The 22478-nt window shown below is 44.8% G+C and overlaps 1 protein-coding gene across 1 annotated transcript in view; it reads left to right on the forward strand.

Annotated features, from left to right (window-relative positions):
• Cep97 (centrosomal protein 97kDa) overlaps positions 1-19792 on the forward strand; it is a 132570-nt gene extending 112778 nt beyond the window's left edge. The window contains exons 10-18 of the mRNA XM_037425939.2: positions 5201-5396; positions 6312-6380; positions 6734-6953; positions 7784-7900; positions 8303-8618; positions 10002-10348; positions 13078-13153; positions 17697-18173; positions 19437-19792. Of these exons, the coding sequence (XP_037281836.2) occupies positions 5201-5396; positions 6312-6380; positions 6734-6953; positions 7784-7900; positions 8303-8618; positions 10002-10348; positions 13078-13153; positions 17697-18173; positions 19437-19523 (1905 nt within the window). The 3' untranslated portion in view covers positions 19524-19792. The remainder of the gene's footprint in view (positions 1-5200; positions 5397-6311; positions 6381-6733; positions 6954-7783; positions 7901-8302; positions 8619-10001; positions 10349-13077; positions 13154-17696; positions 18174-19436) is intronic.
• The last annotated feature ends 2686 nt before the right edge of the window (positions 19793-22478 follow it).

Here is a 22478-nt window from a genome sequence, read left to right on the forward strand (position 1 = left end):
TGTTCACCAAAGAGCACCATTGCTAAACTTACCCTTACCGATGGGGCACTTATATAGTCCCGCCACGGTGGTCTAGTGGCTAAGGTACTCGGCTGCTGACCCGCAGGTCGCGGGATCAAATCCCGCCTGTGGCGGCTGCATTTCCGGTGGAGGCGGAAATGTTGCAGGCCCGTGTACTCAGATTTGGGTGCACGTTAAAGAACCCCAGGTGGTCAAAATTTCCGGAGCCCTCCACTACGGCGTCTCTCATATTCAAATAGTGGTTTTGGGACGTTAAACCCCACAAATCTATCGGGGCACTTATATATTTTCGCCATTCCGCCTTGACGTGGCCGTTATTGCTTGTCTGTTCGAAAACACACGTTCTTCGAAAAAAAAAAAAAAAGAGAGAGATCTAAGTGAGAAAGCTTTACGTCGCAAAGACGACAGCCTGCAGCTGTCAGAGAAATTTACATTTCGCCCACCATTGGTGGCGGCTGCTGGGGTTCGCACCCGTGACCTTCACAGAAAAGCTGTATGCCTTAGCCATTGAATCTACAGTGGTGGGTGGTGGTAGTGGTGGAACGTCTTTAATTTGAACTTGGCTTCAGAGCCTATGCGTTGGACTTTTTCCTTCGGGTTATATAGGTCAGGCTTCATGTTCAGATATGAGTAAGTAGTAGAGTTACTGTAAATAAAAAAAGAAAAGAAGAAGAAAGAAGAATTTTACAGTCACCTTAAGAATAGGAGAGCTGGGCTCTTCACTTTCGGGTACAAAATAAAAAGAAGGCCGGGAAGAGGGGGGTCCTAGTATTTACGAGCTCTGTGGTTACCTCCCTAGTTTAGAAGGGTTGCTTGTTGGGCAATTCGGTACATACTAAGTTACTTCCCTGGGTTTTCCGTCTCTCTACGTCCCGTTTTGAAGCTGGATTTTCGAGCACGAAGTATCAACAAACCATCCTATAGGAACTTATTTGTCATTCCATAATTTTTTAGCTCGTATAAGACACGGGCAGTTCTATAGCTCACAGATCTCACGTCTCTCGTGACTGCATCAGCGTTTATCGCTGTGGCGTTCGGAAGTCGGGAGCTTATGAAGCGCGATATACGCTGTGCTTGTGCAAGCAAGCATGCAAGCAAGCAAGCAAGCAAGTGGTGTAGGGAATAGACTGCAGGAGGTGTTGACTGATTAAGAAGGCGCGCCTATATCTTATCGTCCACAAAAACCGTTCTCCCTGTCTCCCCCCCCCCCCTTTTTTTTTCCCTGTCTTGTCTGGGTACGTGCCCCAACGTCGGTGCTCCTGACGACAACGCATGCTTGCAGACAGGGATCACCTCTTGCATTACACGCCTTCGCACAAATGAATTATGCGGTTTTACCTGCCGAAATCGTGGCATATACGATTATATCGCACGCTGTGTAGTGGGAGGCACCTGGTTATTTTTCACCACCTGGTGGTTTCTTTGACGGGCAACATATAAGTCAAAGCACATGGACGTGATTTTGCATGGGTAAACCATTTAGCCGACGCTAAGGTTCTGTCACGTCATAAACAGCAGATAACAAGAGAAATCACCGAAGCTTTCCACATCCAAAAGAAAGGAGAAAAACGTGTCAGTCTACATTCTATTGCGCTAAGTGAAATAGAATTTCAATGCCGAAGCTTCACCCGCACATATTGATTGCAAAGATTATTTGTTTTCTGTTCTTTTTTACTTCACTTTTATTTACATGTTTTTTCTCAAATCCAGGTGCGAATAAGCGCCCGCGTTGTGAACGTTCTTTTCCTATTTATTGACCCCTCAGCGCGCTGCTAAAATTAAGACCAATCTGTACCAACTTTCTCGGGTTTCTATTTTCATGTGGGACACTCTAGGTACACATGTATCCGTACATCGACGTTGAACTGGTTTTGATGCAAACACATAGCTCTGTACGTTTTTATAGTCTATAAACCAAAACATTTTTTTTCTCACAGCCGCGTTTACAGCAAGCAAATAAATTGTTCATTTCATTTATCTATCGGAGCGGTATGAACATGTAGTGTGTGTAGGCGACGTGACAGCTTATGATGAGCAGACACTGGTGGCTGTAGGCGGGCACAGAGTTCTCTATCAGGGGCTGAGGAGGGGACAAGTATCAGCGCACCTCGCCTCCACCCCCACCCCCCCCCCCCCCCAACAACAAATGCCTGGCGGTTGAGTTCCACTAAACAGGCTTCGTAATGGACGAAAAAATAAAATTGCCAAGCGACAATACGTTTTTCAGAACGGCCTGCCTTTGGTCCTCGATTTTCTAGGGGCAAACGTGGCAACTAAAAAGCTCGTGGAATGCACTACCAGTGGTCCTCAGTCGCCGTTAGAATAGTAAAAAAAAAATCTCGCGGCAAGAATGCGATAATAACAGGCATGCTATTATGCCTGTATGCGTTGCACACTAAGCCGAAAAGGACTAAAGTGGAATAGGCTATTGGTCCTTTAGGGGACTAAATGGGCTGCCACAGATTTTGAACCAATATTGGACTAACAGCGAGACCAACTGCAAGGGTTCAACTGTTACCCCTTAGCACTTACTTCACTAGGTTTAAATGTTGGTCCTAGTAGAATGCTCCAGTGAGACTAAACCACCTGACCCGTCTACCAACTGTCCCCTACAACCGACGAAAATTTTAGCCCATACAGTCGCAAAACGGGGTTGGAAGTTCAGTGTTGTATAGAAATGCGTGGTGCGTTGAGTATTAACTCCGAACTTGACCTGCTTTATCGTATCTCTCCTCCACATAGTCATATATTCTTATGTTTGACGTCACTTCATGCGTAATCCGCGGTGAAGCTGACAGGAGATATTGTATAAGTGCCTTAGAAAAGGCAAATATAGTGCAGTGATCCGATAACTGCTAACCAGCACGAGGTATACATTTCAGTGATATTATTGGTGTTCGTGTAAATTCAAGGTTGTGCAATACTACCCGCATCGATCGTGGAATGCATTGTGGTAAGGCACCGATATTAATGTTTGATATTGTATTGGTATGCGCCATGTCGAAACGCTTCAATATCGGGGACCTCCTTAGGCAGTATCTAACAAGGAGTATTACATTATACATGTGGTTATAAATAGCATGCGCTTGTGAGTAATAGTGCTCTTGGGTTTCGCGAGCGCCATAAATGCACGCTGGAAAATGACGGAAATTGTCTGGTAGGCTTCACCTTACACATACCTTTGATGTGGAAGAGCCAGCTTTACATATGTCTGACTGCTTTCGTTTTGTTCTTTTTCGCATAAATTGAAAGCGTGACGTGCAATTGCTATCCAGCAGTGCCGCCTTCTGTACTCCCGGCGTGGATAGCAGTACATTTTCATTTTATTTCAATTGTTTCATTTCAAGGGTCCGAAAGCGTCAACTAATGCCATTCATAAACCGTCACGATATTCGGACGCCATCACAACTCGGCGCCTTCTCCTATGCGAGTGAACAGAGGATAGAAACCGGAAAGGGAACCCAGTTTAGTAGTTCTGATCGTTACTGTGTTTGATAATGGGCCAGCCTTTCGCAGCGTAATTGCGATGAACATGTATACTCCTTTGTTGCGCGTCTAATTGTTACGAACACATGTGTGCCATTGAAACAAGTACACCGCCGGTGGCTCTCTCTCCTGTCGGCCACATCAAGTACATTTAGCCGTAGGCAAAAAAAATGCTTTTCTAAACTACGCCTTTGGGAGTAGTGACAGGCTTTGTGCAGCTGTTTGAGACCGTGCGCCTGCTCGGCTGTTCTCGCGGTTCGGCTTCTTCCATCTCACGCGTGCACTGCGGCGAAACTGCATTTCGGGCTGCATCATATGCCTATTTGTTTTGTGACGTGTGGACAGGGCTGGATAGGCAATTTTTCCGATGAGGTGTTAATCTATGGGAGGGGTTGATAGGTGTTCATTTCGGGAGTATATATTCAAAAGTAAAGGAGCGTGGGAGAGGGATCAGGATATTTGGATTTCCCCCCCCCCCTTGAGATCAACCCATGCTCGTGTGCGTGAGTGTTTCCTCGTTGCTTTTCACAGTAGCGTTCCGATTTATTTTTGTCCGTACCCTTTTATAATATGGGACATTTGGGGGAGCGCTATTTTAGCTCGCCTTGGTAGTCCACAAACTGTACCATTGTGCAGCTTGATCGATACTTGGTCGCAATGTTCACACTTGGACAAGCATAATAATAATAATAATAATAATAATAATAATAATAATAATAATAATAATAATAATAATAATAATAATAATAATAATAATCTTCCAAACAGTATTTCATCCATCCCATGTTCGCATGCTCTGACGAATGCTATTGTGGCGAGTGTTATTTAGTACCGCAAACAGGTGAAGACTCTGACGTGATAAAGAAGAAAATAAGCGCGTGATTTCGATCACAGGAAAGCGTTATATTATTATTATTATTATTATTATTATTATTATTATTATTATTATTATTATTATTCAATTAAATGAAGAATGAAATAGTCGAAAGACCTTTGAACACGTGAATGGGCAACTTCGTAGCTATCGAGATTGAGATGAAGCGTATGCAGGAACTAGGGGAGCTATAGGAACCTCGTTCTGGATGCGTAGAACAAATAACCGTTCGTATAGTTTAGCAGTAACAGAAAGTGCCTAATCCAAGAAGAGGTGAGCGTGAATGCGGTTGTTGTTGGTAAAAAAAAAAAAAGACTACGTATAAGCTGACGCAAGATTACAAGCTCGCATATTGCGGTGGTCAAGGTTGAAGAGGAAACATTTGTAATTACAGTTCGCCGAGTGAAGGCTCCGTCGTGTAGTGGTCTGCCGATTTAGACGATCGGCGATTGTGAGAGTCGACATGATGCTCTGTTCTTCGTAAAAATGATTGTGATGACGAGTCCGGTGGTGGATTGTTCACTATGACATTTACTTGACGTCCGTTGTAAACTCGAGGGAAGGTGCGCGCACACCTGCGTGGTCTCTATAAAGGCGTGCCCCTGGCCTCGTGCAGATGGAGTATCCCGGCTGCGGCGGCTGCATTTCCGATGGAGGCGGAAATGTTGTAGGCCCGTGTGCTCAGATTTGGGTGCACGTTAAAGAACCCCAGGTGGTCTAAATTTCCGGAGCCCTCCACTACGGTGTCTCTCATAATCATATAGTGGTTTTGGGACGTTAAACCCCACATATCAATCAATCAATCAATCAATCGTGCAGATGGAGTCTGAGGACGAGGAGCGCATCTCCCGCATCCTCCGGATGCAGCGCCAGCACCGCGAGCAGCTGCTGCACGAGATGTCGCCCGCGGCTGCCGCCGCCGCTGCCGCTGCAGGACCTGTGGTGCAGGACAACGCGAGGCACCACCACCACCACCACCACCAACAGCAGCACACGCCGTCTGGCAACCGCAGGCGTGAGTGGTCAAGTCAAGGTCCTTGACGATGTGGCGCATACCCACGCTGGGAGATTGGCAAAGAACCGGATAGTTTTCATGAATTTCTCGTTTAATAACAGATTGAAACTAATCCACTTACGAGTCGTAAAAGAAAGGTGCAACAAGACAAATTCGATGGTCGAATTGTAAATAATCTGTAGTGCAATGCAATAAAGCGTCGTATTCGATTTAATATGAATTTGGAAATTTCAAAATCTACCGAACAACGATTTCAACGCTTAAAACCTCCTTGAACTTTTGACGAACTCCTGCAATGCGTCAACCATCTTCCCATCGCTGTGGCCTAGACACAAAACCAGTGTTTGTTTAGCCGGGATACTATGACACATACCCACTATGAGGTTTGGAGTGTTGTCGTCATAGTCCCCCTAGTAGTAGTAGTAGTAGTAGTAGTAGTAGTAGTAGTAGTAGTAGTAGTAGTAGTAGTAGTAGTAGTAGCAACAGCAGTAGTAGTAGTAGTCGTTGTCGTCGTGGTCGTCCTCCTCCTCCTCTGAGCGTGGAACATACATGATGCAGGAGATCGGCTGAGTGATGGGTGAATTTTTCGGTTATTTTCTGTAATCAGAGGTTTAGCCAGGGGGCGAAACACCGAGACCGTGGCCCCCCCTCCTCCCCCCACAATTTTTTTCGCCATAGTATAGAGAGCAAAATACGACCAATTCAAGGCGGTGCCCTCCCCGAAATCAAGAAGGTTCCCCTCATCACGGTGAGAGCTTTCCGTTGAAAATTATTTCGTGGCAGATGAGGTGTATTTTGCCGCGCTGCTGTTGAGCTCCCGCACGCGCGAAGTGAGCGAAGTTGGCGCCTTCTTATGCGCCATCAATGAATTCTTGTTGTTCTTTCTTTTCTCTCTCTCTCTCTTTTCACCCGCAGCGAAGAGCGCCGTTGGAAGACTGTCATCGTCAAGACAGGCTTGCCTCGCCAAGGACAAATGGTCTGACTGTGAGTGAAGGATGGGTTGGGACGAAACATTTAAACCGGACACGTTGTTCAGGTTAATTTAACCTCAAACCAATGTGAGTTATGCAGAAAGACAGTTGCTGGGATTATATATAGTGTTAGGAAAATTTAAAAAAATCATTTCTTTTGTCATTCATCGGTAGCATATCACTGAAATGAAGCGTGCCCTACCAGAGTTCGCATGTTCGATATAACCGATAATTCGCTATGCCAGTATTCGTTGTAACGAGGTTGTAGCGTTCGCCGCAGCGTCTGACACGCTCTTCAGCCTCTCGAACGGTTAATGGGAGCATATAGTGGCGGGTGGAGTGAGGTGGCGGTGAAATGTCGCGCAGTCTCGGCTAGCGAGGACGAGCGGGGCTCCTCGGTGTTCGACCCGTTTCCGGACCTGCTGGCGCACTCGGACGAGGGGCCATCGAGGTCGCAGACTCAGTGCCAGCTGAGTGATGCCTCCGAGATGCTGGGCGCCGAGCTGACCCGGTCTGCCGTGGACCCCCATAGCCCCGTCACCATCGAGAGAGTCTCCTCGGACGCCGGCGGGAACGAGCGGAGCAGGTAATCCGCCCTTTTCATTTTACTGCGCTGCTCTGCGGCATTCTGGGAGGGTGTATGTTGGGAGCCGGGACAGCATGTATACAGAAGCTTGTGGCATAACGTGGCCTCCGCGATCGGCTGCCGGCGGCGCGCCGCCGGCAGCAAATCGCGGAGGCCACGGGCATAAAATGGTGGTTCGCGACTTTTCCGCCAGGGGAAGAAAGCGTGCACCTTGGCATGGTGAGAAAGGTGGATTGGCACACTGTGCCACTGTTGCGTCTTTCGTGCCCGTTGCGTTTTCGTCGTTTGTTGAGGACGTTCCTCGATTACGTCACTGAATGAAGTCGCATATGATTCGTCGTGCTAGTGCTGCCGCGGACAAAAATTCCCGGGATGCAATCAAGAATTGCGAAAGGGCTCGGCTCTCGGCTGACCTGAGAACGTTAATTTCATTTTAAAAAATTGAGCCTGCTGTAGTTTATGCTGCCTTATCAGTTACTCGTTTGATACATTAACAGAGCAGAAATCGGCGTATTTGTTGGAGCATGTGACTCGAATAGCTGTTCACAGGAGTAAGTTTTAAAATATATGTCTAGTGATTCGGATGGGCATTGCCAGTTGGAGTTTCGGGGCATTGAACACGTACTAAGGCACGCGCGAACTTAAAGAGGGTATAGAACCGTGCTTTCAGCTCTATAAATAAATTTCTGGCCACTGCCCTGGTGGACCGCACCAGATTTTTGTCACTTTTAAATTTGTCTGTACACGTGGTGTGTGTGCGTGCTGGCGTGCGTATGAGGCGGCGCATCGGGTGATCTAAGATTTTTTTTTCTCTCTCTCACTCCTTTCAGGCAAAGGCGTTCCCGCAAGGATGACATCATGACTCGATCCGTCCCGGAGTTTCGTTCCGACGGATCGCCGATTTTGCACAACTACGGAAAGTCCTCTTACGGCAGGACATCTCCTCGGTGAGTCGCTTCTTTTGAACAGGGGCGAACATCGCGCTCGAGTTTTCCACGACGCCGTTCATAATCACATTGGCTATTAATGATTAAAGCCAAAATGAGTGCGTTATATCCGCCTCGATCATTCTTAACCCAAGACGTGTGACACACCCGTGTCTTTTTAACCAAGAAAGACGATCTGTCACATGCGCTCAAGGACATCTTGCAGAAAATTGTATATGATTGTGTGGTTTGCGCATCTGCTGTGCCCTACGTGCGTCTTCCACAAGTTAACGCACACTAACGGTGAAAGCATCAGCAGGCAGGATCGATACTTGCTGGAAAGAGACGGGATGATTAAGTGGCGTAAATCATGCAATAGCGCCTTGCTGAGAACACGGAAAGAATTCCTACACCCGACTGCAGGGCCATCCCCGTTCGCAAGGTGTCTTCCAAGAGGACGGAACCTCCTTCGTTCGCTGCCAGTGGCGGCATACCGTCCACGCGCAGCTTCGAAGGCTGCGCCGTTGGGAGCACCACACCGGCGGCGGCGGCGGCGGCGTCAAGCCGGCTGCACCAGCGCAGCCCCTCCGACGGGGGCCTGAGCCGGAGCGCCAGCTTCCGCACGCCAGCGGGCCGCTCGCCCTACGCCACCGCGTCGCCGCGAAAGACTCAGCGATCGTCGTCCGTCTCGGCCTCCACCCCACTGGCCTCCACTTCGTACTCCACCGTGGCCTCCCCGGTAAGTCTTTGTGCGCCTGGTAACTACAACAGAATCGTTCCGGTGAAATCCCAAGGCCAGCCAAGACGTACGATCCTCCTCAATGCGAGATAAGGGCGTGCGAGCAGCGTCCACCCCCTCCTCTCCGCGGGGCAAAGTACGCGTGGGAGATGAGAGCGCGCGCCGCCGCGTCGTGACGATGTGGCGACGCGCGCTCAATGCGCCATCTTGCTGGTAATGCTAAAAACACGATAGTTCCCCCCCCCCCCCCGAGATGCCCGTAAACAGTGATAAGTGGTAGATATAAATATCTTGCCGTTTGAACGCTGAAGGAAGAAATTCAGAACGATTATAACTGTGCTGAAAACGAGATACGAGAACGAAGTGGACGGACGATCGCAGAACAGTACTACGATCGTCCTGTCTGTCCACTTCGTTCTCGTATCTGGTTTTAAGCACAGTTACAATTTTCCTAAACGTCTTACCAACTAGCCCATCATAGCTTCTCGAATTGAAAAAAGTGACTCTCCGTGGCTCAGTGGCTAACACCTTGCATTCGCGTTTCAGAGGTCCTAAGTTCGATCCCGCGTGCTATATATATATATATATATATATATATATATATATATATATAATATTGCCGGCGGCAAAATTCAGTTGAGAGTGGCCATATAATTGCAATCGCAATTAAACTTTCCAAAAATGATCCTCGTCTATTTCTGCGAAGCTAGCTTTTCTGCATAGCTTTGAAACACTGCCTTGGAGCCATCTTTGCACAGTGCAGTGGATGTTTTTTTTTTTTTTTTTCAGTGGCATCGCAAATAATTCTTATGAAGCTCGCTTGCGCTTCTCTTTCTTTTTTTGTTTTTTTGTTTTGCCGGGGAGCAGTAATGCTGGTGTAATAGATAATTTGTCAAGTGACAAGCGTGCAAGCGCCCATCGCTGGCGTTCCTGGCCTTGCCAGTGGTAACACTAGCCAAATAGATGGAGCAAAATGTCGTGAAGTAACAGACTGGCGGTAGCGCCCTGCTTCTTATTGCGTTTTAGCAGTGGAGTTGTTCTTATTCGAACGTGTGCCATTTAGCATTATGCAACTCGTATGCTAGAGGGGGGGGGTGGAATAAAGAAATAAATGAAGCGAAATGATGATTACGCTCGAGACGATAATGCTAAATGATGGTCATGGCACTCAAAGTCGGACTATAATCTGTCTTATTCTCTAACCTCACCTGCCCTCGTGCGCTTAGAGCTTCCCTGTCCGATAGCTTTGACAACCCGATTCCCGGAACAACCCGATTCATAATTTTTTCTTTTCTTCTTCTTTTAAAAAATTCTATGTTCCTTCATTTGCTGAAAATGCATAAAATAGTCTATACATGCATCTATACCTGCCCACTCGTGCAGCACAAGGCTCCGACCAGGACGTCTCCAAAGTACTGCAACGGGCCAACCTACTTGCCGACCACTCAAGGCAACCTTAATGTTGTTAACAACAACAATAACAACAACAACATAGATGTGTTGTCCTTGGTGGAAAGCGACCCCCTACTGAAGCAGCGCAGCCAAGCTGTGGGACTCGAGGTGCTTGACCGGGCAGCTGTGCGAATCCAGGCGCTTTGGCGAGGATATCGCACCCGCAACCACATGAGCCGCGTGCGAAATGTCTGCCAGGAGGTGCGGTTGCGCCGGCTCGAGGAGTGCATTCTCGATGTCCAGACCAAGATGGCGATCACTGAACAGGCACTGCTCAGGTACTCATATGATGATCTCATCATATGTATTAGGTATGATGACATCATAGTAACATATGATGATATCATATGTAATATATGATGATGCCAGTTAAATATGATGATATCAGTTACATTTTAAAGGGGCGGTGAACAAAAGCACTACATAGGATGGTAGACTGATCAACCATGTAATAGTATAGAAAGCTGAACAAGTTGGTATGAAGATATTATTGGAAGCATTTCGATGCGCACACAATAGATGAAAAAAAAAAAAAAAAACTAAAGGCGAAAGGACAAACGGGCACGAACTCATTCTTTTTACACGCATGTGCTCTTGAGCAACCCTGGGGTATATATTTCATGTACACATTGAAATGTTTCCAGCATGATAAAGCATTCTTTGAATTTTTTTTTCGTGCCTCACAAGTGTTGTTGGAGTTGCAAAAAAAAAAGCCGAGAAGAAAAAAAACAGTGTACAAAGGGATATGTGCATGCAAAATACAAAGAGATGGGGATCTTTCAGCGTGCACCGGTCACATGCATATTTGTATGTGCTGTTTTCTAGTAATTTATGGTCTCCTGAGCTTGTTGACGATCAACCACTTCTGATGCGACAAACAGATCTTTTTACAAAATTATCGAAGTCATTTGTCATTTGACGTCCCCACATTTAATTGTTTCTCATTTATGAACGCGTGACCTTTGTTGCTGCCTATGGCCACTCAAGTGTTGCGCTGCTAAGCACTTGGGCGAATGTTCAATTCCCAATGCGGAGGAAAAAAACAGGTGTGAGCATTCTGCGCAACAACGTAGTACATAGAAAGAAAACGAAGTTGTATGTCCAAAACGCACATCCCAAGCTTCAATTGTGCCCATCCATTCTCCTGCTCAGGCAGGGCTGGTGACTTTTGTCTCTCTTTTTTTAAAGTTTACAGTAAGGTATTGATTAGTGGGTTTTTCATCCTTATGTGGTGCCTATAGATTCTAGTACTGTCACGTCAGTGTGTCATCACGGCTTTTAATACCTTTTATTTTGTGGTATCACTTATAGGCAGGTTCCAGGTGAAAATTCGCTTTTGCCGTGTCGTTCCTTAAAAAGTGCGGTAAAGTACATTGCACATTGCAGTGCACATTGCACGTGGTATGTTCAGGATGCGAGAGCAAGCTTGCAAAGATGAGCTCGCAAGAATGGTGTCTTTCTGCACATTGGCTTGCGAAAGTAGAGGTGGAGTAGAGGTTATCATGCAGTAGTGGGAGAGAGTGGATGTAACTGGTGAGCGTGCCTTTCATCCTCTGGCCATGCTAACTGTGGGGGCTGTGCTAGCTCTCTGCTTGCCTTATCTTGCGGATAGTCTATGGCAGGTGCAGAGAGCAGGCGAGCCAAGATGGCTGGTGATTTTGTACATGTGCGCATCTTCCCAAGCGTGCCTTGAGTTGGAGGCTGTGCGATTACAGACACGTTAAGCCTAAAGGCATCGCAATGCGTTCCCTGAGCACCACTGTCTGTGCTTCCTCCTTTCTGTCCCTCTGAAAGAAATAGCTTAAAGAGCTGTTTTTAATGCAATAGCATTAAAGAGGTCGTTTTGCTGAAATTTTAATATAGGCATCATCGGTTGTGAGCAAATATTCGACGTAGACACTAATAAGCAAATAATAAAATAAATCTTCACTTGAGTAAAAATCGAGCCCAGAACTTCAGAGTGGCGACCATGTGTTCAACCACAGAGCCATTCCCGTGCTTTAAACTGTTTAGGAAAAACTGAATATGAATGTCACGTAGTGCGATGCTTAATGCACATAACATTGGGTGGTAAAAGCATAGAATCGCACCAGGCATTAAAACACGCAAAGTGCACAAGTGCTTGATTTGAAAGACCCCCATTAAAAAACACTAAGGCATAGTTAATTATCAATAACAACAATAATAATGCGTACAGGTGTTCAAGCGCGCATGTTGCCGCATGGACGCATGATGGGCAATGGCATTCTGGGATAGTTTGAAAGGGCCCATTTAGAAACTACGTATAGACATTCTTTTTTCCTTGTGGCATGGTTTAGGTGCGCTCCTAAAAGCAACGCCAGGCGAGGGATTGAGTAAGCAATGCAAACAGCGTCCACTTGTGCTATCGCGTACCACTCTTGAAGGAAAAGCTCAAGCAAGTCTCCCAATGTACTTTGCTTTATTTCATGCTTATAGTCTCCTTCTTAATTTGTATTTTTTTCAGCAAAGCTCCTCGAGCGAAATTTTATTTTATTATCAGTGCTAATGTGAATGTTCTTCTTTTTTCTCCCACTCCTTTAAAAACCCCACAATGCCCCGCCACGGTGGTTTAGTGACTGTAAGGTACTCGGCTGCTGACCCGCAGGTTGTGGCATCGAATCCCAGCGGAAATGTTGTAGGCCCGTGTGTTCAGATTTGGGTGCACGTTAAAGAACTGTAGGTGATCGAAATTTCTGGAGCCCTCCACTACGGCGTCTTTCATAATCATATGATGGTTTTGGGACATTAAACCCCACATACCAATATCATAACCCTGCAAACGAGTTAGAAAGAAGTGGAAAAAAAAACATAGCAAAAAAAATTTACTTTGTGGAACCATATTGAAAGAAATGTTCAAGTAACTGTCTGAGAGAATCATTAGTGTTATAATGAAGGGAAGAGGCACATGGTTTGCATTGTTGCTTACATTCAGTATGTCCAAATAAACATTCAATTACTGCAAGACACCTTTCTTTGTTCTTTGCAGACAGCAGAAAGAAATAGAAGAAGAGAGGAAATACAGGAATGCCAACAAGGAGGCCCTGGACAGGCTACTCAAACAAGTAAGCCAGCAGGGCACGCTGAAGAAACTTTAAGAAAGTTTTTTTTCTCAGGGAGTGTCCTCTCCAGTTCGGTTTCATCTATTTGCCTCTGGCTGCATTGTCCATTTACTTCATATGTCTGTAATGAAGTTGAATAACTCATCTCGAGCTAGTTGGTTGTTCATCATCACTAGGCAAATACACACCTTCGTGAAAACAGATGTAAGGAATGACAGCTGCACCTCGTTTTCCTTGTGTCAGTCTTTGTGAAGTGTGCACTGCATTTGCCTTATGATGGTTGCAACACATGCACCTACAGAATCGTGCCTCTCCTTCTTGCTCTTCAACGTTCAACAACAAATGCATCATGTAAGGGTCTGCTAGGTTATGTGGTCATACTTTCAATCTGTGGTCATACCTGTGGAAGTTGGAGGCAGGGTAGTTAGACAAGACACTGGCAAGCTTTCCCAGGAAACGAAGAACCTAATTAAGAAGCGTCAAATCATGAAAGTGTCAAGTACAACAGACAAAATAGAACTGGCAGAGCTTTCGAAGTTGATTAATAGACGTAAGGTATGCGATGTAAGAAGGTATAACATGGAGAGAATTGAACACGCTCTGAAAAACGGAGGAAGTGTCAAAGCATTGAAGAGGAAACTTGGGATAGGCAAAAGTCGGATGTATGCACTAAGGGACAAAGAAGGCAAAATAACTACCAATATGGATAGGATAGTTAAAATAGCAGAGGAGTTTTACAGAGATCTGTACAGTAGCCGTGACAACCACGGCCTTAATACTATAAGAACTAGCAGTAACCCAGATTACACCCCACCAGTAATGATAGAAGAAGTCAGGAAAGCTTTGGAGAGCATGCAAAGGGGCAAAGCTGCTGGTGAGGATCAGGTAACATCAGATCTGCAGAAAGATGGAGGACAGATTGTGTTAGAAAACTAGCCACCCTGTTTACGAGGTGTCTCCTGACGGGAAGAGTACCAGAGTCTTGGAAGAACGCTAACATCATCTTAATACATAAGAAAGGAGATGACAAGGACTTAAAGAATTACAGGCCGATCAGCTTGCTCTCTGTAGTATACAAGCTATTTACAAAGGTAATTGCTAACAGAATAAAGAAAACATTAGAATTCAATCAACCAAAGGAACAAGCAGGATTTCGAACAGGCTACTCAACAATTGACCACATTCATACTATCAATCAGGTAATAGAGAAATGCTCAGAGTATAACCAACCCCTATACATAGCCTTCATAGATTACGAGAAAGCGTTTGATTCAGTAGAAATATCAGCCGTCATGCAAACACTGCGGAATCAGGGCGTAGATGAAGTATATATAAACATTCTGGAAGAAATCTACAGGGGATCAACTGCTACCATAGTGCTTCATAAAGAAAGCAACAGAATACCAATCAAGAAGGGTGTAAGGCAGGGGGACACAATTTCCCCAATGCTATTTACCGCGTGCTTACAGGAGGTTTTCAGAAGCCTAGAATGGGAACAGTTAGGGATAAGAGTCAATGGAGAATACCTTAGTAACCTGCGCTTCGCCGATGACATTGCATTGCTGAGTAACTCGGGGGACGAATTGCAACTCATGATTACGGAGCTAGACAAGGAGAGCAGAAAGGTGGGTCTTAAAATTAATCTGCAGAAAACGAAAGTAATGTACAACAACCTCGGCAAGGAGCAGCGCTTCGAGATAGGTAATAGTGCACTTGAAGTTGTAAAAGACTATGTCTACTTAGGGCAGGTAATAACCGCAGAGCCGAACCACGAGACTGAAGTAACTAGAAGAATAAGAATGGGGTGGAGCACATTTGGCAAGCACTCTCAAATTATGACAGGTAGTTTGCCACTATCCCTCAAGAGGAAGGTATATAACAGCTGTATCTTGCCGGTACTTAGCTACGGAGCAGAAACCTGGAGACTTACAAAGAGGGTTCAGCTTAAATTGAGGACGACGCAGCGAGCAATGGAAAGAAAAATGGTAGGTGTAACCTTAAGAGACAAGAAGAGAGCAGAGTGGATTAGGGAACAAACGGGGGTTAAGGATATCATAGCTGAAATCAAGAAGAAGAAATGGACATGGGCAGGGCATGTAGCGCGTAGACAGGATAACCGCTGGTCATTAAGGGTAACTGACTGGATTCCCAGAGAAGGGAAGCGGGTTAGGGGGAGACAGAAGGTTAGGTGGGCAGATGAGATTAAGAAGTTTGCGGGTATAAATTGGCAGCAGCAAGCACAGGACCGGGTTAACTGGCGGAACATGGGAGAGGCCTTTGTCCTGCAGTGGACGTAGTCAGGCTGATGATGATGATGATGACTTTCAATCTAGATGAATATCATGAAGTCTTTTCCTCTATTCGACTCAGCCTATTGGAAAGAGCCAGAAGCAGCATTCTCATATTTTGCGCCATAGGTGTATTAAGGTTCTCCATTGGGGAAGGGGGGTACAGCAAGTCTTTCCCACCCCCATATGTCAAGTTAAAGGGGTCCTGAAACACTTTTTTGAGTAACCATGAAATTAATTCACTGGAAAGGCGTATTGCCTCAAAAAATCAATGCCGCAAAAATTTTAAGAATCGGTTCAGTACGAGCGAAGTTACAAAGATTTGTCACATGCTGCAATTGCATTCTCTCTTCTCTCGTCCCGACGAAAGCGCTGGAAGCTAAGCAGGGAGAGATGGGAGGGGCAAACAAAAAATGTCACGTGCACCTCCTGACCTTGAGCGCTCTTTTTTTTTTTCTTCAAATGCGCAGGTTTTTCAGTGTGATCGCGCGCGCAGGCGTAGACAAGTAGCGGCCTCCCACGGCGATCTCTGTAACGATTGAGCACACCATGTTCAAATCAACCAATGGCTGATAGATGGGCTTACTACAAGTGATTTTTGGGCTTATTCTGCGATTTTTCGAGAGAAGAGAAAGCAATTTTTAGCTGACTTTGATTACTCATTGTGAATTCTAGGCCGCATGCTATGCTATATTATTTGGCTCGCATGTTGGGATCCTCTACTACCGATGCGCACCATCTTCTGGCCATGCTCAGAAAGTGTTGCAGGGCCCCTTAAAAAAAAACTAAACATACTCCACCATGGATGCAAAAATGAAAATTAAATGATGGCGTACTTCTCACTACGGCGCGCCATAGGCCCTGCTTTTCTCAGGTTGGTAGTAGAAAGTAAACTGTTCTTTGAATCCATCATCAAGTGTCGTCAATTGCCATCATTGTCAAAAAGCATCTGTAGCCATAACCCTGCGTATAAGAAATGGCATGAAAAGTCTGACTGGGTAAACGTATGGGCCAGAATTGGTGCCCCTTCTAATAATTAAGGAAAACAGCTTCCCCCCTCCCAATCCTTATGTGCACAGCTCTATAGTGCAGGCTGTGTTGACAATCATGCTTTTAAAATAATAATTCGGTATCACATTAAGAACATAGGAAGAAATGCATGTAATTGAAGAACTTGACAGTACTTTGGCAAAAAAAGTGAAACACTCTCTAAACCAAGGGACATGCTGTCATGCTACCATACTACTGAGGCAATTTATTTTTTCAGTGCAAAAGTTACATGCAGGCATAGAGTTGTCCAGGGAACCCACAGCGTCATCAGGCCATGCCCAAAAGTTCTTAACTGCACCATTTGCACAGTTTTTTGAATTTGGTAATTATGTCGCAGATATGTTTTGTTTTTTGACGGCGACCATTTCTCACCACGTTGTCATTACCAGTTTTTCATTCAGTTCAGCAAGTAAAACGTTTCTTGAAGCCTCGTCAATGATTTTGTGTACCTACAGATTATTTCTCGCTCTCTCAAAGCAAAAGTGTTCCTCCCCTAGGAGATGCAGTGATTCAAATGTGCACCAGTGAAATGTTGAGAGAAGCTATTGCATGGCGTCAGAAGGGTTGTAAATTTCTCCCGCCCCCCTTCCTAAGCTACTATTGCACTTGCCCCCCAACTAAGCCGCACTAGCGCTCCCCCCCCCCCACGATGCAACATAGGTTGGCTACAAAATCTTGCCGATGACCATGAGCTAATGGGCCGAGTAGGTGAAACTGCTTTATATCATATGGTCGTAGTGTGGTAATGCTCCAAAGAATGTGCTTATGCTCCGACAGAATTTGAGGGCATTGCTCTATGGCAATGCTCCTATCTGATGGAGTCACTCAATTGCTCTGAATCCCACTCTAGATTTTCTAGCATGTGCACCAGACATCTTTTCTTTTTTTTTTTTGCTTTCTTCTTCTTTTGTTATATTGTAGTGAATTCTATCATGGAAAATGTGCATTCCTCGTAAGTTTACGTTAAAAGACTGCATGTGGCAATTTGGAGACGAGCAAGAGAGGTCAAGACAGCACACATCGTTTGCGTTGCCGTGATTTCTCTCCTGTGTTTGTATTTGCACACCCAGTCTTTCAAGAATACCCACCAACTACTCCAGATGAGTGGCTTGTAGGGCTACAACTATCTCACCTCTACTGTTATTCTAAACCACATAAGCTCAATTCATGCAGAGTGATATAATCATTTGTTTTTATTGCAAAACCAGATGGAACAGCTCGAAACACACATTGCCAAGGTGTTCCAGCAGCATGTGCTGCTCCAACAGCAGCTGGCACAGCATTCTGGCAGCATTTTCAAGCCCATTCACAATGAACCGCACTCGGAATCGTCATCGTCCGAGGCCACCGTTGGGAACAGCGCATCCACCACGTCATCCGCTACGAGCCACTCCCCTGATAAAAATGTTGCATCAAAGGATCCTGAAAAGGATGTCGGAAAGCCCGCCGGCCAAGGAGATGTGTCTGGGTGTGCGGAACAGCCAAAGTCAGAGAGGAGACCAGAGTTTAGCCACCAATCTAGCCACGAGCAAGCATCGGGCGACGCGACGAGTGCGGATGACACATCTTGCGCCAGCTTCTCAGAGGCTGAAATGCATTCGAGCAAGACAGAAGTTGAACCGGACACTAAAGGACAAACACCAGCAAACCTGGAGGCTGCCTGCCTGATTGAAGTTAACGACAGGGTGAGCTTTTAGTAAAGGCGTGTATACTATTGATAACTAATCACGGTCGATAAATTTAAATGTAGCATCCGAAGGGATGGTGAAGTGTGTGGTGAAATTTATTATTTTGACAGTGAAAATTGTTTTGCTCCAAGTTTTCCTGCAGTGCGCATGCTGTGATTGCATTGTCTCAGTATCATTGCATTATACATGTAGTTGCGTGCTTAAAATTTATGCATACAATTTCTTGCTAACTTGCCTTTGTGTACTTTTTCACGGTGATCTCTTGTAATTGCATGCCCCCTAAGGTCAAATGACGACTTGTCTTCATTTAAATTCATGTCACTGGTGGTTTTTCACCCGTTTTATCATTAAGCAATCGCTGAGTGCAGCTTAGAAATGAAGACAGTACATTCTTTTTAACGCATAGTTTTTAGCAGCATTAGCTTATATCCACACAAAATACCCATACGCCCATATATACCCAGCACCAACTACCAATATGGGTGCTGACGCTTAGCATGGGCGTAGGCAGGGGGGTGCAAAAGGGGCACTTGCGCCCCTCAAGCCACACCATAACTTTCCCTCACTGAAGCTGTGCCAGTATCCTCCCCTTTCCCCAGCCAAGGTACAAAAAAGGTTTGTACCTCCCAAGAGAAGATCCTGCCGACGATCACGCCCATCAGCACCCTAGTGCACCTTGCTAGGCCCTGCTGTGGGTGCTGTCACATAGACCCTGCTTTGGTTGTTGATACTACGCATCAGCACCTATGGCAGGACTCATTGACAATTACTAATGGTATGACAAGTTAACTAAGGTTTACTTTCTGGGTGTGCTCATAATTACAGAATTATTCACACATTCATGGCAGCAAGCATGGGGGCCCGTGCTAACATTACTGACAGAATGACAAATTTACTGAGATTATCTTTGTCGAAAATGCCTTATTGCAGAATTACAGTCAATGAGTTCAGCAGCCATATCCATTCACTGATAAGCCTCTACACAGTAAGTTTTGAGGAGTTTGCACTGAGTATATACGTGCCTAGTACACCAATCAGCATTGCTTGCACATGGCATGAAATGGGAATTTCAGAAATATGTAACTGCAGCAAAGCCTTTCACAAGTGCAAGGTGTACAATAACAAACCTTCTTGAAAGTTGAGTAGTCATATTCTTACTTGTGCAAGGAATAGAATAAAGTCTTACTGGAACATGAGTCACAAGTACCTACCAAGAAAGACTCTAGAGGAGGTATTTAATTATATCTTCACTTTCGACAGCTGGCGAGGTTGGAAGCAGTCATAATGAAGCTGGCCATTCCAGAGAGCAGCCTGGAGCACTTGGGCGCCACCTTTGCCAAGCCATGAAGGAGGCAGCGCAGAATGGCATCCTCTGCAGAAGTTACTTGGCTGCAAGCAACTGCACTGTTCTATCACACTTGCACTGCTGCGCTTTCTTTTATCGCTCTAGTTTTGAGATTTTTTAATTGGAAAGACGAAGAAGGAAGAAAAACAAACAGTTATTATGTTTTCTACTCAAGCCACTGCATCAAATATTTATTTTCACTGTGATTATTGTACACAAATGAATTTTACCTCACTGTATCATACAAGGCTTTGTAACTCAGTGCTCTGGCATTTTTTTATATGATCGCTCACTGCGTGAGGAAAGTTGGCCTGATTGGCAGTGCTCGGCGAGATGTGCTTTCGAGGCTTTAGTGATCGGGGGAATCTGCGCTACTGTGCAACAATGCAGAAAGAAAAATTAATTTATTGCTTCTGTATTCCGTGCTGTTAGATTTAAACTACAGTAAAGTCTCATTCACCTCTCATGTGAAAATGCCTTTGTTTTATTTTATGCTTTTAGTGGGCACATTCGTTAACCAACAATATTTACAATAAATATAGTAATTTGTTATATAATGTACTAAATTGCCTATCTGTAACTTCTGCATTGTATCAGCAATCACTGTGTTGGTGTTCGATTGTAGTATATTTCTTATGTAATCGAAAGCTTGCTTTTGTTGAACCAATTTGCCTTAATGTGGCGCAGAGATTTTTATTTTTGGAGCTGTTGGTTATCCGCTGTTAACCAAGTGGAACTAGCATTCGCACTGCCAGACCGACTAACCACGTGTGGGTTCCCCGTGGAACCATGTCAGCATTCCATGCTTTCGTCAAGTTCACTGCATTACCATCTGATCGCAAGCTTTTCAGTTCGGGAGATGTTTTTCGGGGAAGGTTCCATTTTCAATTCTTCTTTTTTTTTTATTCTGTTGAGGCTATGACCATTTCAAATTTTATCTGCTGTCTTATGTAGCTTGTTCATTTTTGCTCAAAGATATGCCTGTCCTGCAGTAGTTGTACTGCCTGTGTTAGCGATGCTGGCCGGAGAGCAGTGTTCAGTACATCATTTGTTTTGTTTCTTTGTGTGTGTTTACAAATCTTGTTAACATGTCAATGGTGCATGAGTTATAGAATGAATTATTTTTAAAAATTAAGCTAGGTAGTGATGTACACGCACAAAACTTTATCCGCCAAAGATAAACTGTTTGTGTGGAATTTAAAGAGGGAGTCTTCTTCATCTCTTTTGTACTCACAAGTTCCACTGCAAAGCAGTTACAGTGAAGTCCCAAGTTATACATCTAGACATTTAGCGTGGCCTTTTGCGTTCCTAGAGATAGCCAGCCCACCTGCCTCGATGGTTTGACGATTATGGTGCTCGACAGCCAACCCGAAGGTTGTGGAATCGAACGCCAGCCATGGCAGCAGCATTTAGGTGGAGGCAATATGCTAGCTGCCCATGTACTTGGGTTGAGGCACGCATTAAAGAACATTAGATGGTCAAAATTTTTGGAGTCCTCTATTACGGCATTCTTCATTATCATGTCGTGTTTTTGGGACGTAAAATCCCGGCTACTATTCTGACAGATAGCCAGCACGGGAATTAGTAGGGGGCGTTATATCAGCATGCGGTGTAATAAATTGAGAAGTTTGTTCCATGGAGTAAGTGTTACTTTTTTGAGGGCAGCAAATTGGGCAGGTTTGCAAAGATGCACGACTTCGAATGGGTTGCGCATAGGACGACAGATGCAAAAGATAGAGATGTATACAGCACAAGTGCTACTCTGAATCACGTTTTTTTTTTTTTAAACACACGAGCATATATACGATCACAAATCGGTGCTAGTGCTGTCTACGTCTCTATTTTTTGCATTCGTGTCTTGTGAGCTACTCATTCTAAATTGCTGTTTCGAATTTTTTTTTAAGGCCACTTATCCCAGGATATCAAATGAAGCGGCCTCCCATCACTGCATTAAGCGCCACTGAGGACAGTGGAAGTTCACATGCATCGAGGCAAGTGTGCGAGATACTCGTTCATTTACTTCAATGCCAGGCGGACCAGTTTTGCCATAATTCCAGCACTGCGCGGTCTTGTCCTGTATTTATATAGAACAAGTAAGAGATCTCTCCTGTAATCTTGTGGTGGTGGCTCAATCGCAATGCATTTGTTAAGCTCCTTCATGTACAAATTATGCAACTAAGCTTGAAAATCGACTACACGTTCAATATTTGCCCATTGCAAGTTCATGTGCTTATTTCTCATTTTCACCTGTGTTTATTGCTCTCATTTTCAATTAGTCATTCTCTGTTTCACCTGTGTCCTCCCCACACACAACCAGAAGTTGATAACTGATTTTGCCAATTCTTGACGGCCAGCATAACTGGGGTTTCACTGTACTGCTTGCATCTGCAGTGCAATGGTAAGCTATGCTCATACCTTCGCAGTTTTTTATAAGGCAAGATATCTTGAACAAAGATAAATCGTACTTAGGATTACTTTTTAGAGTTTTTTTTTATACCTCTTTTGTATTCCATTTCAGTACAAGTCCCACTAGACCAGAGCAAAAGCCTTGAATTTGTTGGCAATTCAAAGCATCAGATGACTGCTGCACAGCATGTTAATTGTTTCGTATTTGGAGATAATGGACACATTTTGCATTGTATTCAGAAGTACTGGGACTTGCGGACATATGGGGCTGATTCTAGCAGAGACTCCTTGTGCACAACATGAATACAAAATGAGCTCTGAAATATTTAACATACAGCACCAGTTTGTGCATACAACACACTCGCAATTCAAAGAGTGACTGCTTTTGTCTGTCTGCCAACACAGTTTACACATCAAAATGTTTTTTGTATGAAAGTATTACATAAAAATGTGCATATTGTTGCTTGAAGTCTCTGCAACATGCTGCAAATACTCTGGACACATACACTATGAGGGTGTGTTGAACATGCTCAAAGCTGCTCCACTCATGC

Source organism: Rhipicephalus microplus, chromosome 5 (assembly GCF_043290135.1).
Source record: "Rhipicephalus microplus isolate Deutch F79 chromosome 5, USDA_Rmic, whole genome shotgun sequence".
Taxonomy (NCBI): domain Eukaryota; kingdom Metazoa; phylum Arthropoda; class Arachnida; order Ixodida; family Ixodidae; genus Rhipicephalus; species Rhipicephalus microplus.